Source organism: Ambystoma mexicanum, chromosome 2p, assembly GCF_040938575.1.
Source record: "Ambystoma mexicanum isolate Mex_15411 chromosome 2p, UKY_AmexF1_1, whole genome shotgun sequence".
In the NCBI taxonomy this organism is placed as follows: Eukaryota; Metazoa; Chordata; class Amphibia; order Caudata; family Ambystomatidae; genus Ambystoma; species Ambystoma mexicanum.
This window is the reverse complement of record NC_090923.1, coordinates 349,023,834-349,048,183: the sequence shown is the minus strand read 5'-3', so window position 1 is coordinate 349,048,183 and position 24,350 is coordinate 349,023,834. Positions and strand designations below refer to the sequence as shown.

The following is a 24,350-nucleotide window of genomic DNA, read 5'->3' as shown; positions in this document are numbered from 1 at the left end:
ACAAATTGTTCCTGTCCAAGGGAATGTCCAGTACCCTGGTCTGTACGTTCTAGCGGAAATTGGTGGCCCTGAGGCAACCGCGCAGGCGAAGGCAAACGCTGTTGCCCATCTGGCAAAACCCGGTGTCGGCGATGTCCGTGGCTACCGCGATCCGAAGCCACCTCGCCCTCCTGCAGGATTTCGAGGGCCTCTGCTCTCTTGACGTCTGGGAGGAAGTCGAAGGGTGGGGTGATTTTAAACCACAGCTCCCTATCATAGTGGGCCACGATAGCGAGAGCAATGGCCGCCTTAATGGTTGTTGCTGCCAACGAGATCACCCGTCCTCCCATGGCGTCCAGCTTCTTCCCTTCGCCGTCTGGCGGTGAAGTGGAAATAGAGGACATCGCCCCTGCCAATTTCTTCTTGGCTGCCGCGGAGACCACCGATTCCGAGGTCGACTGCGCCCTGATACACATAGGAGCGGAATCTGAGACCCGGTACTACTTCTCGTACCCGTCTCTCTTCGCAGAGTTCGTGGACGGGTTCTTCAGAAGGGACAGTCCCTCGTCCCAGATGTCGTTAGGGAGAATTCTCTGTAAAGGCTAATTTCCCAAACCTAGTGAGTCACCCAGCAGCTTTGCTTGATTTGTGGGGTTTATTTTGTTCTCATGCTAAGAGTGAGACTCTCTTTCTCCCACTCTTAGGCATGATTTGAGGTGTTCCTTTGACTTTTTATGTGTTTTATGGGCTATGGGGTCCTTTACCCTATAGGGCTTCATGTGTTTTTGGTATGTGGGTTACACAGCACCCTCAGTGCCGTAACCCAGGGGTGTCATAGCGACCCCCAAACATAGACTCCATACCCTGGAACTGACTACTGTCTCCCAGACAATTAATCTAATCCCTTGGTTCAGCCCGGAGGTCACCATTCAAAAACTGCATATACACTGTTATCCCGTCTGTAGACCTCTCTGCATAAAATGAAACCTGCAAAACCACCAGTTTTTTTTTCCATTAACCAGTCCCATCACACCAACTCCCACCCTCACCACTCCTCCAACTGGATGGTGTAACCCTATACACCAACTTCGTTGTCTGCAACAATGGGTGGCTCTGTGCGGCCATCGGCAAAAACCTCACAACTTTCCACATATTAAAGCCGCACGTTCACTCTTGGCAGGTCTGATCTTATTGAGTCAATGTTGTTGCCAATGCCGTCTAATTTGTTATTTACTGCCAAAAACCCTGCTTGTAGTGCCGCCATGTAGGAATCCATGTTTCCTTCTGTGTGGGGTTGGCCATTCGTCAGGGTGGACTGTGAGGCCTCTTCGCTTTCTTCTACGGAGCTCGCACTTGTAAATGCATCCATGGGGCCTTTTTTGTTTCCCATATTGCCTCGCATCATGGCTTCCTTCGGTGATCCGGCTGGACCCGGAGTGTTGGTAGTGTGTTCTAATTTGTTGTTGCTCCACCTCACTTCCAGCGGGGTGCAGTGGGTGGGGGGCACGTTCTAGGTATTACTTTATTCCCCTATTGGAGGGTCACTGCATGTTTGGGGGAGATCTTCTAGCCCAGTTTGCAGTGTTGTCAGTTGCTTATTGTGTTGCCCTGGCAGTTGCCATCAATGTGTCGCACTGCACCTACCCGTGCTGTTCAAGGGCTACAGTCGTACTATGCTTATACTATCGGTTGTGAAGGCGTACGCTTTGTAGGCTATACGCTCCTCCGCGAGCCCTGTGCGTCATGTTTGCCTCCTCTGGGTCCGGATTGCTGTACGCCATGTGTCCATTCCCTGTTGCATCGCCTATTCCCGGTGGGGCTCAGAGTCTGGCCCTTGTGCACTGCTGTTGCTGCGCCCCAGGTGTCTGTCGCTTGTGGGCCATACTTTTATTTTTTTGGTTTGTTTTCAGCTGTCTGCCTCGCAGTTGCCCCAAGCGGTTCTCCGGCAGCCCCCCAGCATCTGATCCGGGACCCGCCTGTTATATAGTGGGGCATGAGCTATCGACAATGTCCCCTCCTCCCCCAACAGCGCCACTTATCCTCCGGTATTGTTGGGTTGCACACGCGGGAGCACTGTGCTACTCGCGCCGGCCTCACAGCAGGTATACCCCCACCCCACCGCAACCAATCCCCCACCCTCCTGGGCGTTTGGCCTCCTAGCTGGGCAGCATTCAGTGAGCTGTCGGGTGTTCCAGATACATGCCCTCTCTACGCCACTTGCCTCGCTTTATCGGCTGAACCTCCCGCTTCAGTTGGGCATTTGAATATGCTGGTGGCTACGGTCCAGGGTGTCCCCTCTATGCATCTTTAACAATTGGGTGTTTCAGATCTGCTCAGCTCCACGTTAAGGGCTCCGCCAATCCGCCGCCTGCGGTATATCTCCCAGATCAGGGCGGGAGGAGTTTCAGAGTCATGTCAGTCTCTTTACCTTCCCAGGCGCAGGTACACCAAGCTTCCGCTGATCTCCTCACGCAGCCCTCAATTCGATACCAGGCAAAACGGTTTTTGGTGCGGGCCGTGTAGTGAACTCGGGGTGGCTCGGGATGGCCAGCGGTCGTTTACGCACCTGCACTTTGTGTTTTGAATTCAAATTTTCACTGATGCAGCTTGTATCACTCAGCAGTCGGGATCAGTGTTTCGTACATGTGGAGGTTCCTTCAATCCGCAGGATATTACATTAAGGATTTAGGTGGCACGCAGCTCAACCTCTAAGCGGCCACAGTGCCTCCTCGGATCATACCAATGTTTATCAATGGTCACCTCGGGCGATACCTATAGGAGATAACCCAGTCTTGGGCTTTGTGGGTCTATAGTGCAGCCATGAAGCACACTATTTAAAAAGTGACGGGTGGAAGCATCCATCTCAGAACCCACATGGGAACCTCATGGTAACTTCCGGAGAAACTATGGAACCACACATTTCCCACCCCGTACCGGAGATCTGCACTATCACTGGACCAAGTTGCTTGAGAATCATTATTTTATTTCTAAATACAAGGGCATTCTTGGCTTTATTAAAATCTCTATTAGAGGCAGTTTGTAAATGACTTCCCAACAATGCAGATTTGTTGTAAGTGTTCTGGGAACTGTTCATCACAGGGTGTAAAGCACCCCAGTGTGTTCAATGGCCTGACAGTACGCAGCCAAGCAGGACTTCAAACAGAACAAAACCGATGTATTAATTGTGGGTACGCTATAAGGCAAATATCAGCACAAAATGAAATGGAGTGGAAAGGGCATGTCAGCTGTGCAGAATGAATCTACATGATCACTGCAAGCGTTAAATGCAGAAAAGGAAAATGTGCAATTTTTACTTAACATTTCCCTGCAATGATATGCAAGGGTAGGCCCCCCAAAGTTCCCGCCAACCTCAATGCTCCACTTATGTTTTTTATAACCTTAACCCTCTCCAACCCCCCCCCCCCATTTGATTGAGAAGAACACGTTACTTCATACCTGGTAACGTTCTTTCGATGGGATGTTCCTCCAACGTATTCCTTATCTTGATAGATCATCTCCAGCTTGCTGGCCTCGGAATTTTTTTTTCAGTATTGGGCGCTGTGCGTCGACGTCACTCAAGCCGATGTCTCTCGACAGCTTCTGTATCGGCGCCGACGTCATCATGCGTGTAAATAGTCTCACGCAGCGTCCGTTGCCAAGTTCCCTTTTGACGTTTAACAGTTGCTTGACATGAATTGGTTATTGACCCTGAAGGAGCGTAAACTGTAACCACAAGGGAAGTTTTACTGATGGGATGGATGCTAAGGAATACGTCGGAGGAACATCCCATCGAAAGAACGTTACCAGGTAAGAAGTAACTTGTTCTTCGAAGGGATTGTGTCCTCCGACATATTCCTTATCTTGATAAGACTCCCATAGCAGTGGTGTGTAACTGGAGGTGGGAGTAAAATTGCCATGTTTCCATTCAAGAATGAACAGAGTGCAACACAGCTTTGCCAAATCTATTCTCTTGGCTAGAGGAGGAATCCAGGTTGTAAAATGTTGTGAAGGTATGTGCAGACGACCATGTGGCAGCCGCACATAAGTCTCGAATTGGTACCCCTCTTTGGAGGGCCAAAGAGGCTGCAATACCCCTGGTTGAATGAGCCCTAAGATTTTGAGGTGGCTCTTTCCCTGCCAGTTTGTAACATTCCAGAATGGCCAAAATAATCCCTCTGGAAATGGTCTGTTTTGTTATCGGTAGTCCCAATTTGTGCCCTGAGTAATGATAAAGCTCAAAGCCCGCCTTGGGTCCAGACTATGTAGCCTATCTTCCTCTTTCCCCGGAAGGGGAGGAGGATAGAATGACGGTAAGGTAATCCTCTGAGTGATGTGGAATTCAGAAACCACCTTTGGGAGGATAATTAGGCTTCACTTGTAGGACAACTTTGTCTTTATGAAAAATTGTATGAGGGGATTTACAAGATAGAGCTTGTAATTCGCTCACCCTCCTAGCAGATGTCAATGCCACTAATAAGACAGTTTTAAGGGTGAGAAATTTTAGCGAACAAGAGTGGAGTGGTTCAAAAGGAGTACCCATTTGGAAATGTAAGACGTCCCATAAGGGAACTTGGAATGGTCTTGGAGGATAGACATTGGTTAATCCCTTCAGAAATTGTATTACTAAGGGTAACTTGAAATAAGATGGTTCCTCTGCAGTGTGCTTGAAGATCATTAGCGCTGCGAGATAGCCCTTGATAGTGCCAACCTGAAGGGCCGAATTTGCCAAGTAGAGTAGAAAAGATAACACCGTTGGTGTACCACATGAAAAGGATCGATATTCTTTTCTCTACACCAGCTGCAAAATTTGTTCCAACGACAGCGGTATAAAATCTTTGTTGCTGGCCTTCTGGCCGAAAGCAACACCTCCATCACGTCATCTGGGAGGTCCCAATCCTTGTTTCTCAACCTTTCAGATACCAAGCGTGAAGGTTGAGGGTTCTGATGTCTGGATGGAGAACCTGACCTCCCTTCTGCAAGAGACGATTCTCCTTGAGTGGAAGACGAATTGGAGGGCAGATGGACATGTCCAGAAGGTCCGGGTACCACGTTCTCCTGGCCCAGTTCGGGTCAACTAGGATCATGGCTTTCCGGAACCTTCTCAACCTCCTGATCATTTGAGGAATGACGGGGACTGGAGGAAACGCGTACAGAAGTGGAAACTCCCAGTCCACTACGAACGCGTCCCCTAGAGCTCCACTCGGGGGAAATTCCCTTGAACAAAACTGATCGCACTTTCTGTTGATGCTGGTGGCGAACAGATCCACTTGAGGGGTTCCACAAAGGGTGAAGATCTGTTGAAGGACTTCCTGAGCTAGTTCCCACTCTTGGGAGACTCTGCTCTGCCTGCTCAGTGTGTCCACCGTCAAGTTTTTCTCTCCGGCTAAGTGAACTACCGATCGAGAGATTCCTTCTTGGATTGCCCAAACCAGAGCTGCATCGCGCCTCTGCACAGAGGCAGTGATCCTATGCCTCCTCTTTTGTTGTGGTAGTGCATGGCCACTGTGTTGTCCGTCATTATCAGGACATTTTTCCCCTGTACAGATGGCAGCAAAGCCTTCAGCGCTAGTCTGATTGCTCTAACAGATTGATATATAGTCTGGACTCCGATGGAGACCAACGACCGCTGATGGTCAAGTCGTTGGTATGGGCTCCCCACCCCGTGAGTGAGGCATCTGTGACTACTGTCATCTCCGGCCATGGTTGCCAAAAACAGTTCTCCTTTCAAGATGTTCTCCTGACAGGCCCACCACTGAAGGTCTCCAGCCACCTTGTCCGGAACCTGAAGGAGATCCGTCATTCTCCCTGAGAATTGCGATAACTGAGTTCTCAGTGCCCACTGAAGAGATCTCATTCTCAGGCGAGCCTCTGGCACAAGGAAGATGCAGGATGCCATGAGGCCTAGCAACCTCAAAAAGTCGAAGGCTGGGAGATGTTGGGCATTTTGAAACTTGGTGACCATCTGCAGAATATCTTGAGCCCTCACCTCTGGTGGCGAGGCTTTTCCCAGGGAAGGGTCCAGGACCGCTCCAATGAACTGGAGTCTCTGTGATGGTATCCTTTGTGACTTGTTTAAATTGAGGGAGAAGCCCAGTTTGTGAAGGAAGTGGCAGACATAATCTAGCTGGATCTGATACAGCTAGATTATACAGCTCCGGAGATACAGCTCTGATCAGCCAATCGTCCAGGTAGGGGTAGACGTGAATCCCTTCCCTCCTTAGACTTGCAGCCACTACTGACATTAGCTTGGTGAAAACCCTCGGGGCGCAGGTCAGCCCAAATGGCAGAACTCGAAATTGATAATGAGAGCCACCAATTGCCAACCTCCGGTATTTCCTGTGTTTGGAATGGATTGGCACATGGAAATAAGCATCCTGAAGGTCCAGAGATACCAGCCAGTCCTGGAGCTGGAAGGCCTGAAGGATCTGAGAGAGTTACCATCTTGAACTTGTCCTTCCTGAGGAACTTGTTCAATTCTCCTAAGTCCAGGATGGGTCTCAGTCCTCCGTCCATTTTCGGTATTAGGAAGAAGGGGGGAGTACCAGCCCTTGTTCCTTTCCGCTACAGGTACCGGTTCTATGGCACCTTTCTCCAGCAGGTCTACAATTTCCTGCAAGAGGAGCAGATCTGGAACTTTCAGAGAGCTGTTCCCCGGTGGATGACTGAGGAATGCGTAGAAAAGGCAGGCAGTAACCTTGGGCAACTGTTTCCAATGCCCCATCTGACGTAATAGCCTGCCATTCCGTCAGATGTTGAGTTAGCCTGCCCGCTACTGGTGTCTTGTGAGGAGAGTCCTCAGAGTGATTTAGAGGCGGCTGATGCAGATGCTGAGGCTAAAGAGGCACCTGCTGCTGCAGCCTTTGCATTTTTACCCCATCCACCTCGGTTGAATCTTTTTTTACCTCTTTGAACCGACTATCCTCTGCCTTTTCCGAATGCGGAATAAAAACGAAAGGACTCACCTCTCCAAGAGGTTCCTGAGGGGCGATATGGCGTTTGACGGATTGCAGCTCCCAGGGATTTTGCTGCCGCTTTGGATGTCTGTAACTTTTCTAGGCTGTCATCCGCCTTCTTACCAAACAAAGGGCATATTTAAAAGTCTGGGTTGTACATCTGAAGCTAACCCAGACTTTCACAACCACGCAAATCTGCGGGTTGTAGTAATTGCCGCCATGGCCCTACTGATGCCGTCAGCAGAATCAATGCCAGTTTGAAGGGATTCGCACATTGCGTCTTTACCATCCTTAATGATGTTTAGAAACGCTTCCCTTTCTTCTCCCTCTGTGAGGCAGTCAGCCGCTGATAAAGCCTACCTGTTAGTGTCAGCAGTGACACTAACAGGTAGGCCTACAGAAAGTAAAGCTTGGGATGCAAGTGGGTTCAAGGACTTGCATAGCGTCAAGAGATGTTTTGTCGTGTCAAGCATGTCATCCCCACATATACGGCATGCCCCCTCCTCTCTCGAGCGGCCAGCCCATTTTCCCTCAAAATCCCATGGTTTCATAGCATGCAACTTAAACCCGAGATAGTCCCAAATCAACATGTTCCCAATGAAGCTTTTCACGTTTTTTGGAATAGAGCCTCTAAGTCTCCAGATAATGAACAAAATCTACCCCCTTTTCAGATAACAAATTGACAGTTGCTGTACATTACTAAAGTCGCAGAACAGGCGCTTCACCTGTGCCTTAAAAGACAGCTAGACTGGCTCGGCTATGGACGCAGGCAACCTAGCCGACCATAGGGAAGCAGTGGCTTTAATCATGGCAATTCTACTGTTGGGCATTAGGTGGACTCTAGACACCAGAGTTTCCCAGATATACGCATGCAGACTATTCCTGGGTGCCCCAGCTAATTTCCAGTGCGTTATGAGACAGCTGGATTCTATTTGTTCAGCAATGGGCAAGATATGTCCAGGTAGGTAACCTCAGTTTCTTGAGTAGGGTCACTCGAGTTTACGCACTTTTTCTAGGTGGGCCATAGCACATATGGCTGCACCATACAGAATGACAGATGACATCTTGGTCTGATACAGCTGTTGAATGCTGGCTAATGAATAACCCACTAGTTGGTAGGTGAGCTCAAGGATTCCACCCAAGGTAGAGTGTAGTCATGGCCCTGCAATTTATTATCCAGCTTTAACTCTAGATATTTGTCGATGGGCACCTCCTCAATGCCGGTCCCCTCAAATTTCTAATTAACTTTGAGGGATCTTTCTGGCCAGATTAAAGACCATGATTTTAGAAAGTTAAGCTCTACGTACTTCTTGACGTTGTTCAATTTTGGAGACCATTGTAGGATGATTGAGCTAATTTCTGGGAAAGTAGTGGAAGGATCCTCAAGTGCGGGACTGGCATCTGAGATACACAGATTAAACAGAATTGGAGCAAGGGTACAGCCTTGTTTGACGCCTTTATAGGTGTTTATCCAAGCTGTGGTCTTCCCTTGCTGATCCAGTCTTAATTGTATTTGCATCTGATTGTGAAGTAGCACTATCATCTTTAGAAGACCCGGAGGTATTCCCCAGCCGTGCAATTTGTTCCAGAGACACCCTCTATCTACAGTATCAAAAGCAACAATGAGGTCAACCATAACCGTGTAAATTGGGAGCTTTCTAATCTTCCAGACAATTTTATATCAATGGTATTCCATTTTATGGTCAGTTAAGCAAGCAGTTTTTCGAGTATACCAAACATTGCTTCAGATGTCATGCCATCATTAACAGGACGGCTCGCGTACTGAAAGATTGCATCATCCTCATGTAAAGAAATGGACCTGAAGATTGCAGGCAGCGACAATGTTTGGAGAGAAGGACTGGTTGTGTTATCCTCCAAAGGCTGAGTTAATGACTTTAGATCCGATAAAGGAATAGAAGCATAGCTTATCGATGCGTTCTGATAGTAGAATTCTCCCAACATAGTTTGCGCAAAAGGGAGTTTGGGCAAAAAAAGACCAGACAATGGATTTGTATTATATGCTCCATTGGTATAAGCAGAGTCCTGTTGCTCAGATCCGCCATGTGATCAGGAGCGATCAAGTCCTTCACAAGTGTCTCAATGAGCTTAGTTCCGATGCAAGGGAGCTCACCACTTAACTCTTCAGTGAGTTACACATACTAAGCACCTGGGTCTTCTAGTGGATAATTTTCTGATGCTGGGTAGAAATAAGTGATTTTGGTGTTATGCTTATGATGGGTCTAAGAGTCCTCAATGGCTACCATCCGTTGTGTGCAGCCTTGCGACAGACGCCGCATACTGCTGCAAGGTTTCCTTTTAGGAATAGTTAAATCAATGCATTCCAGTTCTAACTCTGTCCCCCCTCCATTGGGCGTGGACACCGCTCCATGGCTGTTGAGACTATTGTGGTCCACTTCCCCATCTAAAGTGGTCGCAGACAGTGGGGAATCAGGGGTCAGGATGTTTCGATTGTGCATGCCCGCGGCACGCTTAAAACTTTGTGTCGCAGCAGCAGTGGTGGTAGCTCTGCGTCGTATCCAATGCAGGGAACGCAATTATATTGAAAGAGGGGCCAGCTACAGTAATTTTGTGAAATGTGAATTGAGTTCCAATGCAGTTGTAACGATATGCCAAGCGAAGTGATGCCAAGAAATGAAAATATACTAAGTCAGATGCAGGCGTACCAAAGATTACTGGTCCAGTTAGTCGTGCAAATGATCTTCATGTGTCCTCATACCCGAAAAAAACAAAACACACTGCACACTCCACCACGAGGGCAGGTGTCTTTGAACCACACCTCCAGGCAGGCTCACGGAAAGAGGAGTAAGACTCCAAGAATCAGACACTAAAAGGCAGCTTGCGACACAGCGTCCCCAATCTCCAACCACCCAAAAAACCCAAAACACACTGTGCAATTGGCAGTTTCTGGTCCAATACCCAATGGAAACCACCCATCATGAGAAAAAGGGGCAGTATGTAGGAGAAGCATGTGTATATGCAATGTACCCAACAGTACAAGGCATTACATGCCAGACAAACTATATTAAACCAAAAAAAGGTGCATGCATTTATCCATAATCTGCGCTAAAGGCTGTTTATGCAGTTTTCTTATGTTGACGATCTGTTTCTGATGTCAACCAATTGAAAGCCATTAATCTTAGCTGATAAGTACCAAACCTATAAACAGGTCGACTTCATAGGAAAATGTGCCACAAAATGTCAACATAAGTGGAATCAAGAAATGTTTTGGAAATCGTTTCACTTACCCTGTAACGCAGTAAGGCGCTCATTGGTGAAATCATTGTCGGCTTGCAAGGCCTCTATTTTTGCTTGCAATTCTTGCTCCTTTTTTTCCATTTCGTCAAGTTTATGTTGCAATTCTTTCTTATCAGTCTGCCCCTTCTGCTGGATTTCCTCTTGCCTCAATTCTGCAACCTGCTCAAAAACCACTGCATGTTAGTTGTTACATTTTGGTACACAAATACATCCAATTCTATTTCAAGTCCAGCTTTATATGTAGAACATCCTTTAAACAATGAGTAGAGTATCACTGCATTATGGCAATACAATGGGATGGTTCCAAGCATCCATATGCATTTAGAAAATCTCAATTATTCTATGTTTTGTAAGGTGCCTCACGTATTAAAAAGATTTGAGACTCGACGGAGAAACAAGGGAGGGGCATAGATGTTTAAACAATGTTTCAAGACATTAAAGGTGTACTGTGATCGCAAGCAAAATTCCAGCTTTGTAACAGAAATACAGCATCAAAAGTGATGCCTCCTGGACACAACATGTGGTACTGTAAGGAGGAATAGAAATGTGTGTAGAGAGATAGGGAAGGCCTTCTTAAACAGGATTTTTCAAACCTATCCTGAGCCAATTGCTATCCATTTGAATTTGATTAGACTTTACATATTGTTGTACCATTCTCAGTTAAGCACTGGAGCCCAAATGGGAGGACATTATACAGCCCCGAGCTTGCAAATGCTAGTGTTCTAAAACTACATTTTTTCAGTGTTAAGGGAGCAAGGGGTTGTGTCAGAAGTACAGACGGTTCTTTGGGGGGCTTGTTTGATGAAGCAATTGGAAAGGTGTTTAGGGCCAGTGTTGCATATCACTCCATTGATGTTAAAGTTAGCTTTAAAGTCAATTTAAAATGTTATCAGTAATCAAGAAGTATATTCAAAGCTCTGAAGATGTGTTTGTGTTTTCTGTGGCAAGACAGTACCCATGTTGCACTATTCTGGAAAGCATGAAGCCCTGCAATTTTTTTAGGGAGATCTAGTAGAAGGCTCTAACAATAATCCAGTCTCAACAAATTTGGATTTTGTGGTTCACATCGAGTGATTGAAGATCCATACATAGTAATCGGAGGTTTAAGAGGTAGTTGCTCATCTTCGATCACGTATGCTGAAAGAAGTAGAGGTATTGGTCAAACACTCTTGAGGTTCTTTTGGATACAGAGCTTGGTGGCAAGGCTTAGATCAATGCGTGTTAAGATGGATTTCAGCGCAAAATAAAAAGCAGGTTCTCTTCAGGGAGCTAAGGCTGTTCAGAAAGGGGGTTGAGGTGATGATCCTTGAGGGACTACCCTTGCATATAGAGTGAATTGTGGCATTTGGGAATAGCTGGGGATCTTTTCAGGGAATCTCGTGCATAAAAACAGATGGATGTGCCAGGGGGCCACCGGTAAGTGATCCAAGTACTCACCGACCCTCGACACAGTCCGGACCAAACTTTGCCAGACTAGTCCACTATGCTAGTAGGATTCCCCCTGCAGTTACAGGACACTGCAGCTCTCAGTGGCTTCGGGACGTGACTATCATCTGTGGCGGGAGAGTAGCATTTACTCAGCTCTCCAAGAAAGAAGAAGGGTAGTTCCGGTGCAGTGACACGTAGGGGCAGGTCTGCAGGCAGGCACAGCAACAGTCACCATAGCAGGGCGAAACAAATCGCAAATGCTTGCAGCGTGGCGCACTCGCATAACACACAACTATGGGGACATAGGACAATGGGTTTTGGCAGGAGAGGTACCAGGGCTACAAGCAAGTGATTCCCAAAGTCTCGAGTCTCAACTCAGGACAGTGACGCTCCTATACGATACCCCGGCTTTGAGCTGGTCAGCTCACTGGATGGCCCAGAAACTCCTACTAAGAGGCTCTTTTCAGAAGGTAAACAGATGGTGCCAAATGTAGTTAGTTCCACTACTCCAAAGGGGCGAAGCTCCTTCTTTGCAGGACTTCTTGGTGTGATACAAAAGCAGGGCTTGTGGCCCACGGCAGTTCCAGTCATTCAGGCCTACCAGACATACTGGCACCAGTAGTGTGGATTGGGACTAGACGGTTCCAACCCTCTTCCTGGGCACTAGAACACGTGACATGCAGGAGCCTGTGAATGATGTGGTTTTCGCAGGCGGCTACATGCCCAAATAAGGAATTCCCAGGTCTCTCGACCTGGGGAAAGGCAAAGGGACAAAATGGCCAAAGGACAGAACAAAAGACTTTGTGGTACAGCCATTTTCGGCACTGGCCACAGACTTGGCCGAAACATGGTGAACACAATATGGTCCATAAAAACTAAGTAAAAATACATAAAAAGTAAACTGCTGCCATCAGTTCATCCTGGGCACACTTGTACAAACACCAAAAATCCTTAAGTGGATGGCTAGTGCCATAAAACAAAAGGAACCATTTGCCCAGTACTGTAAGGTACTTGCCACATAGATACAAAGTTACCAAGAGATGGCAACATAGTCAAAGACTAAAGGAAACAGTTTCCCAGTACTGACAGCCTGAAGGACGGGTCAGTTTCCCCATAAGGAATGAATGAAAGCCCAGAAGGGTGCAGCTCAAGGCTGTGCTCCACTGTAAAAAGTCAGGTTTGGTAAGCTAAACAAAAGCAAAACGGTTGGAGGTGGGAGATTCGGGGGTGTCCATAAATGGAGGGGAAATCTTGGGGAATTTTTTTTCCAACGCACCTGCATAAGAATTCACAATGGCGTTTGTCATGGAATTGAGCAAGGTATGGAGCAAGATCTCCTTTTTTGTACTCCTGATTTATTTGCGACATGGAATGGTAGCTATGTAATGTCTCCAAGTTCTCAATCCAATCGAAATCTAGTATTTTGTTTTTTACATTATTGGGATTTGTGATTAAGGTGTCAATGTTCGAGTTAATTCGACCAAGAATTCTTGCACAATGCGACCCAATTAACCATTCTTTCGATTTTTCCCATCGTAGATTGACCTCATAGTTTTGTATGAATTTACAGAAGTATTTTCCTAAATAAAGAAAGTAAATTCCACTCCACACTAACAGCAATGGAGGACAGGGCCTTTTTGAAACTCCTAGCAGCGAGCCGCACACAATTACAAACTCCTACTACAGACCTCCAGAGATGCACTTGCCATACTTCTAGGTGTTTCAGAGTTGACTTGTAGAACAGTTCCTGGCCATTTATTAGTTATGGAACTGCCTTGCCTAAATAAAATTTTAAGATAAGTAGAATAGAGTAGGAGCCGTCTTTTTTTTTTTTTTTTTTTATTGTATTTGGTAAGATTACAAACCTTTACAATTTACACAAGATATTAAACATATATTTACAACAGTATAAAAACATATTTCTGATTCCTAGCAAATAAACACAATTCTTTTTGCTACAATTCATATGTGATAGGTCACATTTCCTTATTTTAAAATAAATTAATCACTGATATGACAAAACTAAAAGTGAACTTATTCAGATCATAAAATCCTTATTAACCTTAGTAGTTTAGTGATTTCATACTATGTACATAAAAGATTCATATCCTTTAATTTCTTGTCAATTTCACACAGTTACATAATCAAGTGCATCGTAATTTTGGTACTATTGCCCATCATACACCTAGACCAGAGGGTCATTCTCGCCAGCAAAGAAGAGGGATCAAAGTAAGATCCAAGAGTACTAAGTCTCTTTATCTCGAAATAGTCACAGAAAACAACCAGATGTTGTAAAGATTCAACCATAGTAACCTTCTGACAGAATCTACAAGCACCAGGATTTGTTGATTCCTTACATCTTCCCCATTGGGCTAATCTTTCATTTGTAGGAAATTGGTTCAGTCTGAAGCGGAGGTATAGATTTCTATCAGAAGCTGATGGAAATCGTATAAGATATCTCGGACAAGTACCCCATTTCTTTCTAGTCTGAGCATATACCGGATACATGAGATACCTACTTATTCTGTCCGATTGACAACACCAGTAATATAGCTGCATTTTCCTTTTGCAGCTAGGTAAACCCAAAATTAGATGTTCCTCTGGGATCAGTGTAGCGGACATAATATCCTTCATTTTTTCCACAAATGCGAATATGGACGGAGGATGTTTAAGCAGCACCTGATTGCTTAGATCTTCATAAAGACTATTGGCTGGTGGATTTAGGTACTTAATTATTAAGCATCCGCCAATGCCATTTTACAGATAGAGGAAAGAGTCCTATTTCATGTCTTATATCATTTGGAATTGAGGTGGCCAAGCCCAATACTTGCTTCCATGTGCCACCTTATAATGAATCAAGAACATCTTCAATTTTATAAAGACATATCAAGAAAATATAGTATGCATGGTTCCACTTTAAGTAGATAAAATTGTTAAACGGGTAATATAGAAAAGCCGCAATATTTTCTCATGATAATTTTCATCTGAGAGATTAGAGGCCTAGCTTTTTCATACATTTTATTTTTCCACCATTGCGATGAGTACATATCAGACAATGTATAACCAAGATATTTAGTAGATTTTACTGCCTCAATAGGAATACCATCCATAGACCAGTTAAACCGATTTGCCTTTTTTTTCCCCGTCTGTGAAAACAAGTATGTTAGATTTAGATTAACTTTCAGATTATTCTCTGATGCATATAAGGAAAAGGAATTAAGCTCGTTTTGAAGACCAAAGGGTGTTTTATCAAATAATAATAAATCATCGGCAAGGCCCATGTAATTGAGTTTCAGCACCCCCAGATTCACAGGGAAATTGATGACTTCTGTCCAACAATCCTCAATATCGTAGATGTATAGAGTAAATAATACAGCTGCAAGAGTGCAGCCTTGTTTAAGTCCAATGTTAGTTGGTATAACATCGGTGGTAGCGCCTGCTCGATTTAATCTAACCTTATAATAAGTCGAGCTATGCAGAAGGGCAATTAGCGAAATCAGGTAAGAGGGGAATCCCATGTGTAGCATTTGTCTCCGCAATAATTCCCTCACCACCGAGTCAAAAGCTGCACTCAGGTCGAGAGAAGCCATATAGACTGCACCCGTGTGATTATGTTTGGTGTTCCATTGAATGTGAGATATAATTGTAGCATTTAGGGAGCACCCCATTGAGCGACGAAAACCAGTTTGGTATTTTGATAGGGTAGCATTGACATACATGTACTCCGGGAGCTCCTCTAAGATAAGATAACAAAATACTTTTGAGGAGGCATCCGTGAGGGCAATCGGCCTAAAGTTATTTGGATCATGAATAGGGCCCTTTTTATAGATTGGAATGATCGTAGCGGAACACCATGACTGAGGTAAGGATTGAGTAGCAAATACCATATCAATTTTATATTTTATAATACTAGCCCAGAACTTTATATCTGATTTTAAAAGGCATGCTGGAATTCCATCAAGGCCAACCGCTCTAGATGCCTTTAATTTCATGGTTGCCCTTTCAACATCATTAAGGGACCAAGGATTGCTGGCTAACCACACAATTGAGTAAGTATTTTTTTTCCACAATATCAGTAGGCAATGAAAGTTTGACTTGAAGTGATCCTCCCATACAGAACCCGCAATCGCATTTTCCTTTAGGCCAGTCTTTTCATGATTTATAGATCTTAATATAGCCCAAATGTTGCGTGTATCACATTTCAGCAGATGATACATCATATTTTGGTTGTCTATCATGTATTGAGTAACTTTAAGACTTTTCAGTGAATTTTTGTATGTCTGTAAAATTCTGGATTTTGAGACCCCATAGGAGTCCCTGTCAGTAACATTTTTTGCAAGATATCTAAGATTAGCATTTTTTTATTTTCTTTAGATTAGATATCTCAATGTTAAATTTATGCTTATGTATTTTATCAATGCTGACAGGAGCCGTCTTCTTAACCAAGGCCAATACATGAAAGTTAGTTCGCTTGGTTCTAAGTGCATCCATATAGGGTGCGTCCATGTTTTCACGGGACAGATTATCCATGATTATAGGATCATTTTTCATCCCCCAGATAAGATCATGACATGTGGATGCAGTCCATCTAACTGACAGACCCGGCCTGTCCGTATCCACAAGAGTAAGAACGGGACAAGTAGTATAATCCCATTCACCGAATTCAAGTTTAATGGAAATAGTACAATGATCTCCAAAACCCAAATCTTCAATTGTGATCGGATCGCAGAGGTGATACAATGAAGTTGATAAAAAAAAATAAAAGATCAATGTGGAAGAATAACCCTCCTCGAGACCATGTATACAGGGATGTTTCATCACCGACTTCGATCACCTGCTTATCCCAGTTTAGAAAAAATGTTACCCATTTTTTACCATTCCTGACCGTTAGAGCAGATGGTGACAATTTTCGGCCAGCTTTTTGACCTTTATATAAACAGGATAAATTAAAGTCTCCTCCAGCTAAGACACCAATATTCGCATGTCGGCCAAGCGCTTCCTCTGAAATAGAATCAATTAAACCTTCCAACTCATTGTAAGTAGTAGTAACCCTATTCCAATAAATACATAGAATAAGAATTGATCTCGCATGATCTGAGACGGATGATAGCTCAACAGCAATCACAGCATCATCATTGAATACCATTTTTCAACTAAGCTTACAGGAGTTATTGATAAGAATGGCCAAACCTCCTGAAGGCCTCCCCAAATTCCCCCTTTTAGCAGATTGAGAGTGGCATACAAAACCTTCAACATTAAAATGCGACATATGCATTGTCTTCTGTAATAAAATGGCATCCAAATGACATGCATCTTTCGCTGTGTCCCACCATCTGAAGAAATTAGCCAGGCCACAGCTGTTCCATGAGCGACACAGGATATTAAACTCATTACAGATTTGATTAGGGGGTGGCATAGTTATTTTCGAGACAGCATTAGAGAGAGTGCTATTCAAACCATTCAAGCCATTCAAAGCGGCAGTCAATGCCATTAATTGTTTGATCATATTGTCATTAGAAAGCACTGATACACCCATTACTCCATTTGCTTGGTCGTTAACAACCTTCATGATTGGCATTTCAAGAAATGTTTTAGCTTCCAAATCGGTTTGAAACAGGCTGGGTAATAAGCCCACATACCTAAAGTTTTCCCTTTGCTCCCATACCAGTTTCATAATCAGCAATGAGTGAAATCCGCAAATCATTCTATTGTTGCGACATGGGGTTAGTCTCACCCAATCAATATCATCCGAACACAGCGTTCTCAACGGTGGGATAGAATGGAATGCTTTTTATAAGGAGGAGCGTTTTAGATTGATTTTTCCATTGATATTCGGGTCGTTTTCCCATCCCAGGATGAGTGACATCTCAGGTGTGATTAGAATTTCCCTGTTTTCCATTTGGTTCACATCAACATTTTGGGTCACAAGTACTGCCCCCCCTCACTAGCCGCTAGATCGGGAGATGATTTAGGCAACACTTCCCCCTGCCGCTATAGGTGGGGTTAGATTATTTTTAGAATCTGCAATATTTGAGGCCACTTAGTTATTGAGACTGGGCAGAATTCTATGTGTACTAGGTACAGCACATTGTTCATCTTTGCCCAGAAACCCCATCATCCAGAGTTCACTCAACTCATTCTGTGAATTTAAGCTCTGCTTGACTGGCAAATGCTCATTAGGGAGCTTTATATTTTTATTCACCGAAGTGGTTTTGTGGACGATAGGATAGAATTGTGAGAGTGAAGATTGAGAGGTAGCAATCACCACATCCGATGCCTGCAGTAATTGTTTTTTAGAATTTTTATTGGGAATGCTTAGATCGGGGACCATCGCTTTTTTGGAAAGTAAACTGGAGTTGTTATGGCCCTTTACTGCAACAGCCGTACCATCAAGTTTATGATCTAGATGAACTCTCGATTCCTCATTTAATTGGGATAAATCAATGACCCCCCTCTTCGCTATGAGTACCCGAAAATTCCTGCGAGGGGCGGTCCTGATTAGATTTTATAGTCTCATTCACCATTTTCTTTTTTTTTTGTTGTGGCATTGGCTTTGGCCCTTCTTTTCTGAGCTCTCATGGCTAATATTTTTTCTCTTCTTGTCAGTACAACTATAGATTTCTCTTGATCATCGGCCTCTCTTACAACCTGCACTTGTGAGCCCTCTCTCACAACACAATCATCAGTAAGGTCAATTAAGTCAGTCAAGGGGGAGGGGCTATCGGGACTCTTATTATTAGATGGAACCTGACTTGGAGGAACTTCAGACCCCATATGTTTCAAGGACCCGAAAAGATCCTTTAGGTCGTTCAAATCATGTTCAAGCTTTTGCATTGAAGTAGCCATGTTTATGGACCCCGCCTCTATCTGGGGAAAAGGATCTGTCTGACAATATATAGTTTGCATCACTTTCACTGAGGTAACCTCCGCAAAGGTTTTCTTCTCCCTACTCAATAAGTCAGGCTCACTGTGGGATTGAGTTTTATCCACCCAGGTTTTCTCTGTGCAAGACTTCCCTGTTAAGGTGGCAACTGCTTCACACGTGAATAATAGTCCCTCAATTCGATTTGTTCACAAGTTCTTCAATTGATCTTCTCAAAAGACCAATCTCACAGTGAGACCGTTCATGTCCTTTATCGAGAAGGTCTAGGATTCTCGCTATTACAGGAAAATCAGTGTTTAGTGATTGCCCTTCTAATAAATCGGATTGAACCACAGGGGACGAGAACTCCTTGTCTTTATCATTTGAGGTCGACTGGAACTCCTGTATCGAGTTTCATTCGAGCATCAATGACCGATTGGGGACTGTTCTTTTTTAAGGAGCTCATTTTAGGTTTTTCTTTATGGTAATCTGATGCCACATTAGGTTCCCATTGTGCTATTGTATTGACGCCATCCTCTGATTTCAGATAGGGAAGTATTACTTTAGATTTTTTTATTAACGGATTGCTAAGCATGAATACGTCTTCACGACCCATGGTTCTGGAATTCATTGGGGTCGAGGGTCTAGCGAAAGCCGCACCCTTTTCCCCAGTTCGGCTTCGATGGTGGGACCCATCATAGAACAATCCATTACATTATCTTTCAACCCTTTAATTGATACAACAGATATGTCATTATTCATCTGTCTCCTAAGTTCCACAACGGGGTCATCATACGACTCATCCAAGTGCAAGATATCATTAAGGTCCTTTACGGCATATTTGGGTACTGAGTCATATTTCACAAGGCTAATAGGGGAGGTATGCACCTGTGCAGTTATCAGATTTTTTGGGATTATTCCCATTTCATTTAGAATCCTATCTTTGTGATCTGCTGGTATGCCCAAGTCTTTTTTATCAGACTCATCCGCCATCTCACTATGTAAATATAGTGGCAGCATATCATCATCCATAGTAGAGGACATGCACGCCCCATTGCTATGGATTGTCCCCGTGAGGCAGTGTGGGTCCTGTAGTTTCTTCAAACTCCTCAGACCAGTAGCCATAGTGAAAGAAAATTTGGAGTCTGCTGGTTGTTATCACTAAATTAGGGAGTGTATATAGGTAGTGACTATCAGTTCCCGGTAAGTGGAATTAATTCGCAATAAGCACACACATTCCCTACAACAAATGGTCAAGCTAACAGGGGAACCTTTGATGATGTATCATGTAATAGCACGATTCCCATCTATCATTCAGTTAACAGTTCTAAACGGACAACACCAATACCTCTGTGAAGGATAAGAATCACTATATGGGCGCCCCCCCGCAACCCCGCACCGCCAAGCAGCCAAACAGCCACAGCACTTCCCAGGCACTTCCGGATGCGCACGCGAGATGCGCGGGCACCAGATTATATGTGGGAAAGGCCGGGATGTAGTGGGTGGATCAGAGGGCGGAGTTGGAGAAAAAAAAAGAAGAAACAGATTTTGGCGCCTAATTCAAATAAAGAATACGTTCAGGCGAGCACAAGTCCAACAAGTCCAAAGAGTCGTACTAAGTACGAGAAGTCTATATTTACTTGGGCGTTTCCACACTCCTCACGCTTCTTCTTGCCGTGTAATGGTTTCAATACACGGCCTAAGACAAAGAAGAGTACAACGATAACGATGCAGGTAGAGAGGCAGCGTTCCACAGCCAAACAGCCACAGCACTTCCCAGGCACTTCCTTATGCGTGCGCGAGATGCGCTGGCACCGGAGTATATGTGGGAAAGGCCGGGATGCAGTGGGCAGATCAGAGGGCGGAGTTGGGTGTTTCCACATTCCTCACGCTTCTTCTTGCCGACGGCTTGGTTGCACGGCCTAAGACAAAGAAGAGTGCAACGATAACGAGGCAGGTAGAGAGGCAGCGTTCCACAGCCAAACAGCCACAGCACTTCCCAGGAACTTCCGGAGCCGTCTTTTTTATCTATTGCCAATGCTTGAGAAACCAGCACTGTCCCCCTCTGATAAAGCACGTTCTTCAAGTTGACAATACCCGGGGTTGCGGATATCATATCCCAGGTATATCATGAGAGAGGATGGGATGATATATGTATTGTCCCATAACCATGTTTGTAATCGCTTTTTCGTACTCCTTAATGCTACCAAGATTAGTGTGTTTTTTAGTTAATCTTGAGCCTGTTATCCAAGGCAAAGATACGTATTTCTTTCAATAAAGGTCTCAATTCGACGCGTGATTTGTCGACTAGAAGAAAATCATGAACGTATGCGAGCCATAAGAGATGTGAGCCCACCTTAGGAGTAATTAATGCGATAGTCACAAGTGTGAGACACATATAGGTTAAATAGACATGCCCCTAGTGTGCACCCTTGACGTAGTCCTGGCTCAGTTGGAATACTTTGTGTTCAGCAGAATCCTGTGCAGTGCCCTTAGGGACGACTACACACAATTAAGACTACAGGTGGCAATACAAGTTTTACCTTTGGTACAAGCCTGTACTACTTTGTCAGAGGGGTAGCAGTGGCGGAGCAGCCAGGCTTATCTCAAGCGTATATAAGCAGTAGCAGAGATTACACAAAGGGACCACAATTACTGTGACTCAAGCAAACACTGACTCAAGGTTTCAGGTAGAAAAATAGAAGTACATTTGTTATAAACACAACACTTCTATTAAACTTAAACACAAACCACACGTGAAATATATTACAACGAACCAATTCACTTTGTACAGTATGTCTCAAGGTAAGTACCCTGTGTTTAAATGAACCAGTGTTATGAACAAAGCACTTTACCATGAATACGATTGCAATCACTTTTTGACAGTTCAGTCTACTAAATAAACGCGTATCCGTGACATGAAATGCTACCGGGGCAAAAACACACTTAGCATCTGAGATACCCAGAGGGAGTTGGAGGCAAAAATCACAGGCAATATTTTGGTTAGACAGACAGAATCGATAAACGCTCAGACAAGAATTCAAAAGTCAAAGGGCCGCAGCCAGGGTCAAGTGACACCGGGTGCCTGTTGCCGAAGGTCACACAGTCAGATCGTTCACGATTCAATGTAGCCAAGAGTACTTCGATATTGTCAATGTTCGGAAGCAAAAGTTATAAGAAGGAGGGAAGACAGGGGCAAGCCTTGGAAATGAAGAACCCAGTTTCCTCAAGCAGAACACAGTACCTTGTTCCAATGCTTCAGCTGGTGCCCTGGCAGTTCTTGTTGGTTTCCCGCAGACCCACGATTCCTGGAGCTTTGTTGTGAAGGAAGACGTCTAAAGGGGGTCTGCACCACCCAGGGATGAAGCCGGCAGCAGCGACAACGGATAAAAGATGCGCTCCTTAAAAACAGGAGAGGCTCTTCAAATGGCTCTCCGGACCACTACAGCCGTGCGCAGCGATTTCGACCAAGGAAGCGGATCCTCTGGCTGTGGAAGATGAGCTGGTTATCCCCACCAGGCTGAAGGGAAGGAGACTCCGGACTCGATCTTCTCTTAGTCGTTGAAGGGTAGATAGCTCTGAACTGCAGCAGGGCTTCACCGGGACGGGATAATTGCAGCAGCCGTCGTTCTCTCCGCTTCTCTTTGGTTCCTTGTAGTTCCAGAGGCGACTGACTTCTAGCCCAAGAGACCTGCCTTTTATGCGCAAAACCCCCATTCACACAGCTTGGCTGTCAATCACCCAGCAGGGGGGTTGTCCAGCCAGGACAAACACCTCAGCCAATCATGGCAAAGTGCAACTTGGGTTTCCTAGGATACCCTGTGCAGGGGGTGACTACACCCCTCCCTCACATTCAGCCCACCTAGACACCCTGGTGGAGGGCTTCTGAGCAGAAGCCAGCCGAAAGACGGTGAACAAAGAAGGCGAACCTAGTTTGCCGTGCAAAGTAAAACACAAGAAGGATTTTAACAAAAAGAAATGGCGAATAAACCCAACCGGAGCCAAAAGGAAGACAATTTGGTCAAGCGGGTTTATGTTCGGGGCTAATAGAATAGCCAAGAACAATACCACGTTTATCTAATATAATCGCGGTAGAAAGGTTAGGGTAGATACCACTATCACCAGCCAAGTTTAAATGTTAAAAGAGCGAAACAATGCTCTAGGAGGTACAGATAAAAAGGGAGACGAATTAACCCTTTCCAGTACTCCATGGAAGATGGGGTGTACTGGATCTGTGGTAGATTGACTAAGTAAAGTTAATGGCAACGTTACCCTTTTCTGGGGGACTGTAGTCAGCCTCAGAAATGGAGCCGGGGGAAGTCTCAAAGACAACCCTATGCCACGGCACTGAAGGTGCTGGGTGACACAAAAAGAAAGGGCTACTGAAGTGGTGTACTTCAGAGTCCACAATCATAAAAACAGAGAAATACACATGGCAAAACATAGCTAAGAGTGGGGGAAAAGCTCACACGATTACCAAGTGGAAATAAACACACTCCAGAAGTCCAGCAAAGCTGCTGGGGGAGACTCACTAGGTGAGGGAAATTAGCCATAAATGAGAATTCTCCCTAACACAGACAGGACACCACCTTGATTTAACCTTATCTATACAGAAGAGTTGGTATGGAGGCCTATAATAAGTTCAAAAAGGTTGTTTGGAATCCCCCATTTCTTAAGTTTACCCCACAGCGTTGCACAATCTACTCGATCAAAGGCAGCGGATAAGTCTAAAGAAGCCACATAAGTACAGTCAGTGGTATACCAGGTAGACTGTTGGATATGTCTAAGAATAAGGCCACTAAGCGAAGTGGAGTACCCTTTGCGAAATTCGGTCTGATATTTAGATATTCTTGCAGATCAACACCTGGAGAGTTGGGCTGCGTTAAGGAGAATTGCAGAGATCTTGCTATCGGTATCTAAAAGCGAGATCGGTCTGTAATTAGTTGGTTCAGTCCTCAGGACTTTTTTGAAAATTGGGACAATGTACGCTAATTGCCAAGAGATCGGGAAAGTCTTGGAAGATATTCCACTTTGAAATAAGATTGTCAACACATTAGTCCAATGCCTTGGTTCAGATTTGAGAATAGCGCTTGACACCACATTGGGACCAGCCGATCTTGATAGTTTGCTTTTTTGGATCAGGTTGTAGACATTTTCCCTACAGATTTTAAGGACTGCGGGATCGGCAAGTGTGCTCCATTGCATTGATGACTCAGCCTACGGTTTAACAGGACCCGCTGCATAAACATTTGAAAAATACTCTGCCCATGTTGCTTCAGCGACAGCATTTACCTGCGCGGTACATGTTGGTAAATCTAGGCGATTTATTAGGGTACAGAAAAAACCAACATCTTTTGTAGACAGGGATCGGAGGACCAGTACAGCATCTCGCTGAAGAAATGCTGCATGCTGTTTACAGGATGGTGTATATTTTTGTTTTACTAGTTTGACCGAGATGCTTTTCCAATCGTTCGAAATGGATTGGCACTGTAGATCTCTTAAGGATCGCCTCATTAGGGATTTGGTTTGTGCCAGTTGTGGTTCATAAACATGGAGATATTAGAACCATTGCCTTGTTGCGAGGTATACCTTGCTCCCGAGCTTAAGGAATGAATAAAGCCTTTGTAATTCTTAACATTAAATGTATAGCTTCCATTCATATGTGGTACTGTTTATTGCTTCGCGCAATAGGCGTACAGCTTTGTCGATATTCATAGCTGTACAACGAACGCCATTGCCACCCAAACAGAGTTTTATATTGGTTGGACCCAGAATTCCCCTTTCGAGGACCGGGGATGGAAGATGTAATAAGGCCTGCAGCATGCAGTGATTACTCCAATCTGTCAGGCTTA

General features: G+C 44.7%; 1 protein-coding gene across 7 annotated transcripts in view; it reads right to left on the bottom strand.

Annotated features, from left to right (window-relative positions):
* SLMAP (sarcolemma associated protein) overlaps nt 1–24,350 on the bottom strand; it is a 1,535,859-nt gene that overhangs the window by 1,021,723 nt on the left and 489,786 nt on the right. For all 7 annotated transcript variants that reach the window (XM_069643684.1, XM_069643683.1, XM_069643687.1 and 4 more), the window contains exon 10: nt 10,199–10,367. In XM_069643684.1, the coding sequence (XP_069499785.1) occupies nt 10,199–10,367 (169 nt within the window). The remainder of the gene's footprint in view (nt 1–10,198; nt 10,368–24,350) is intronic.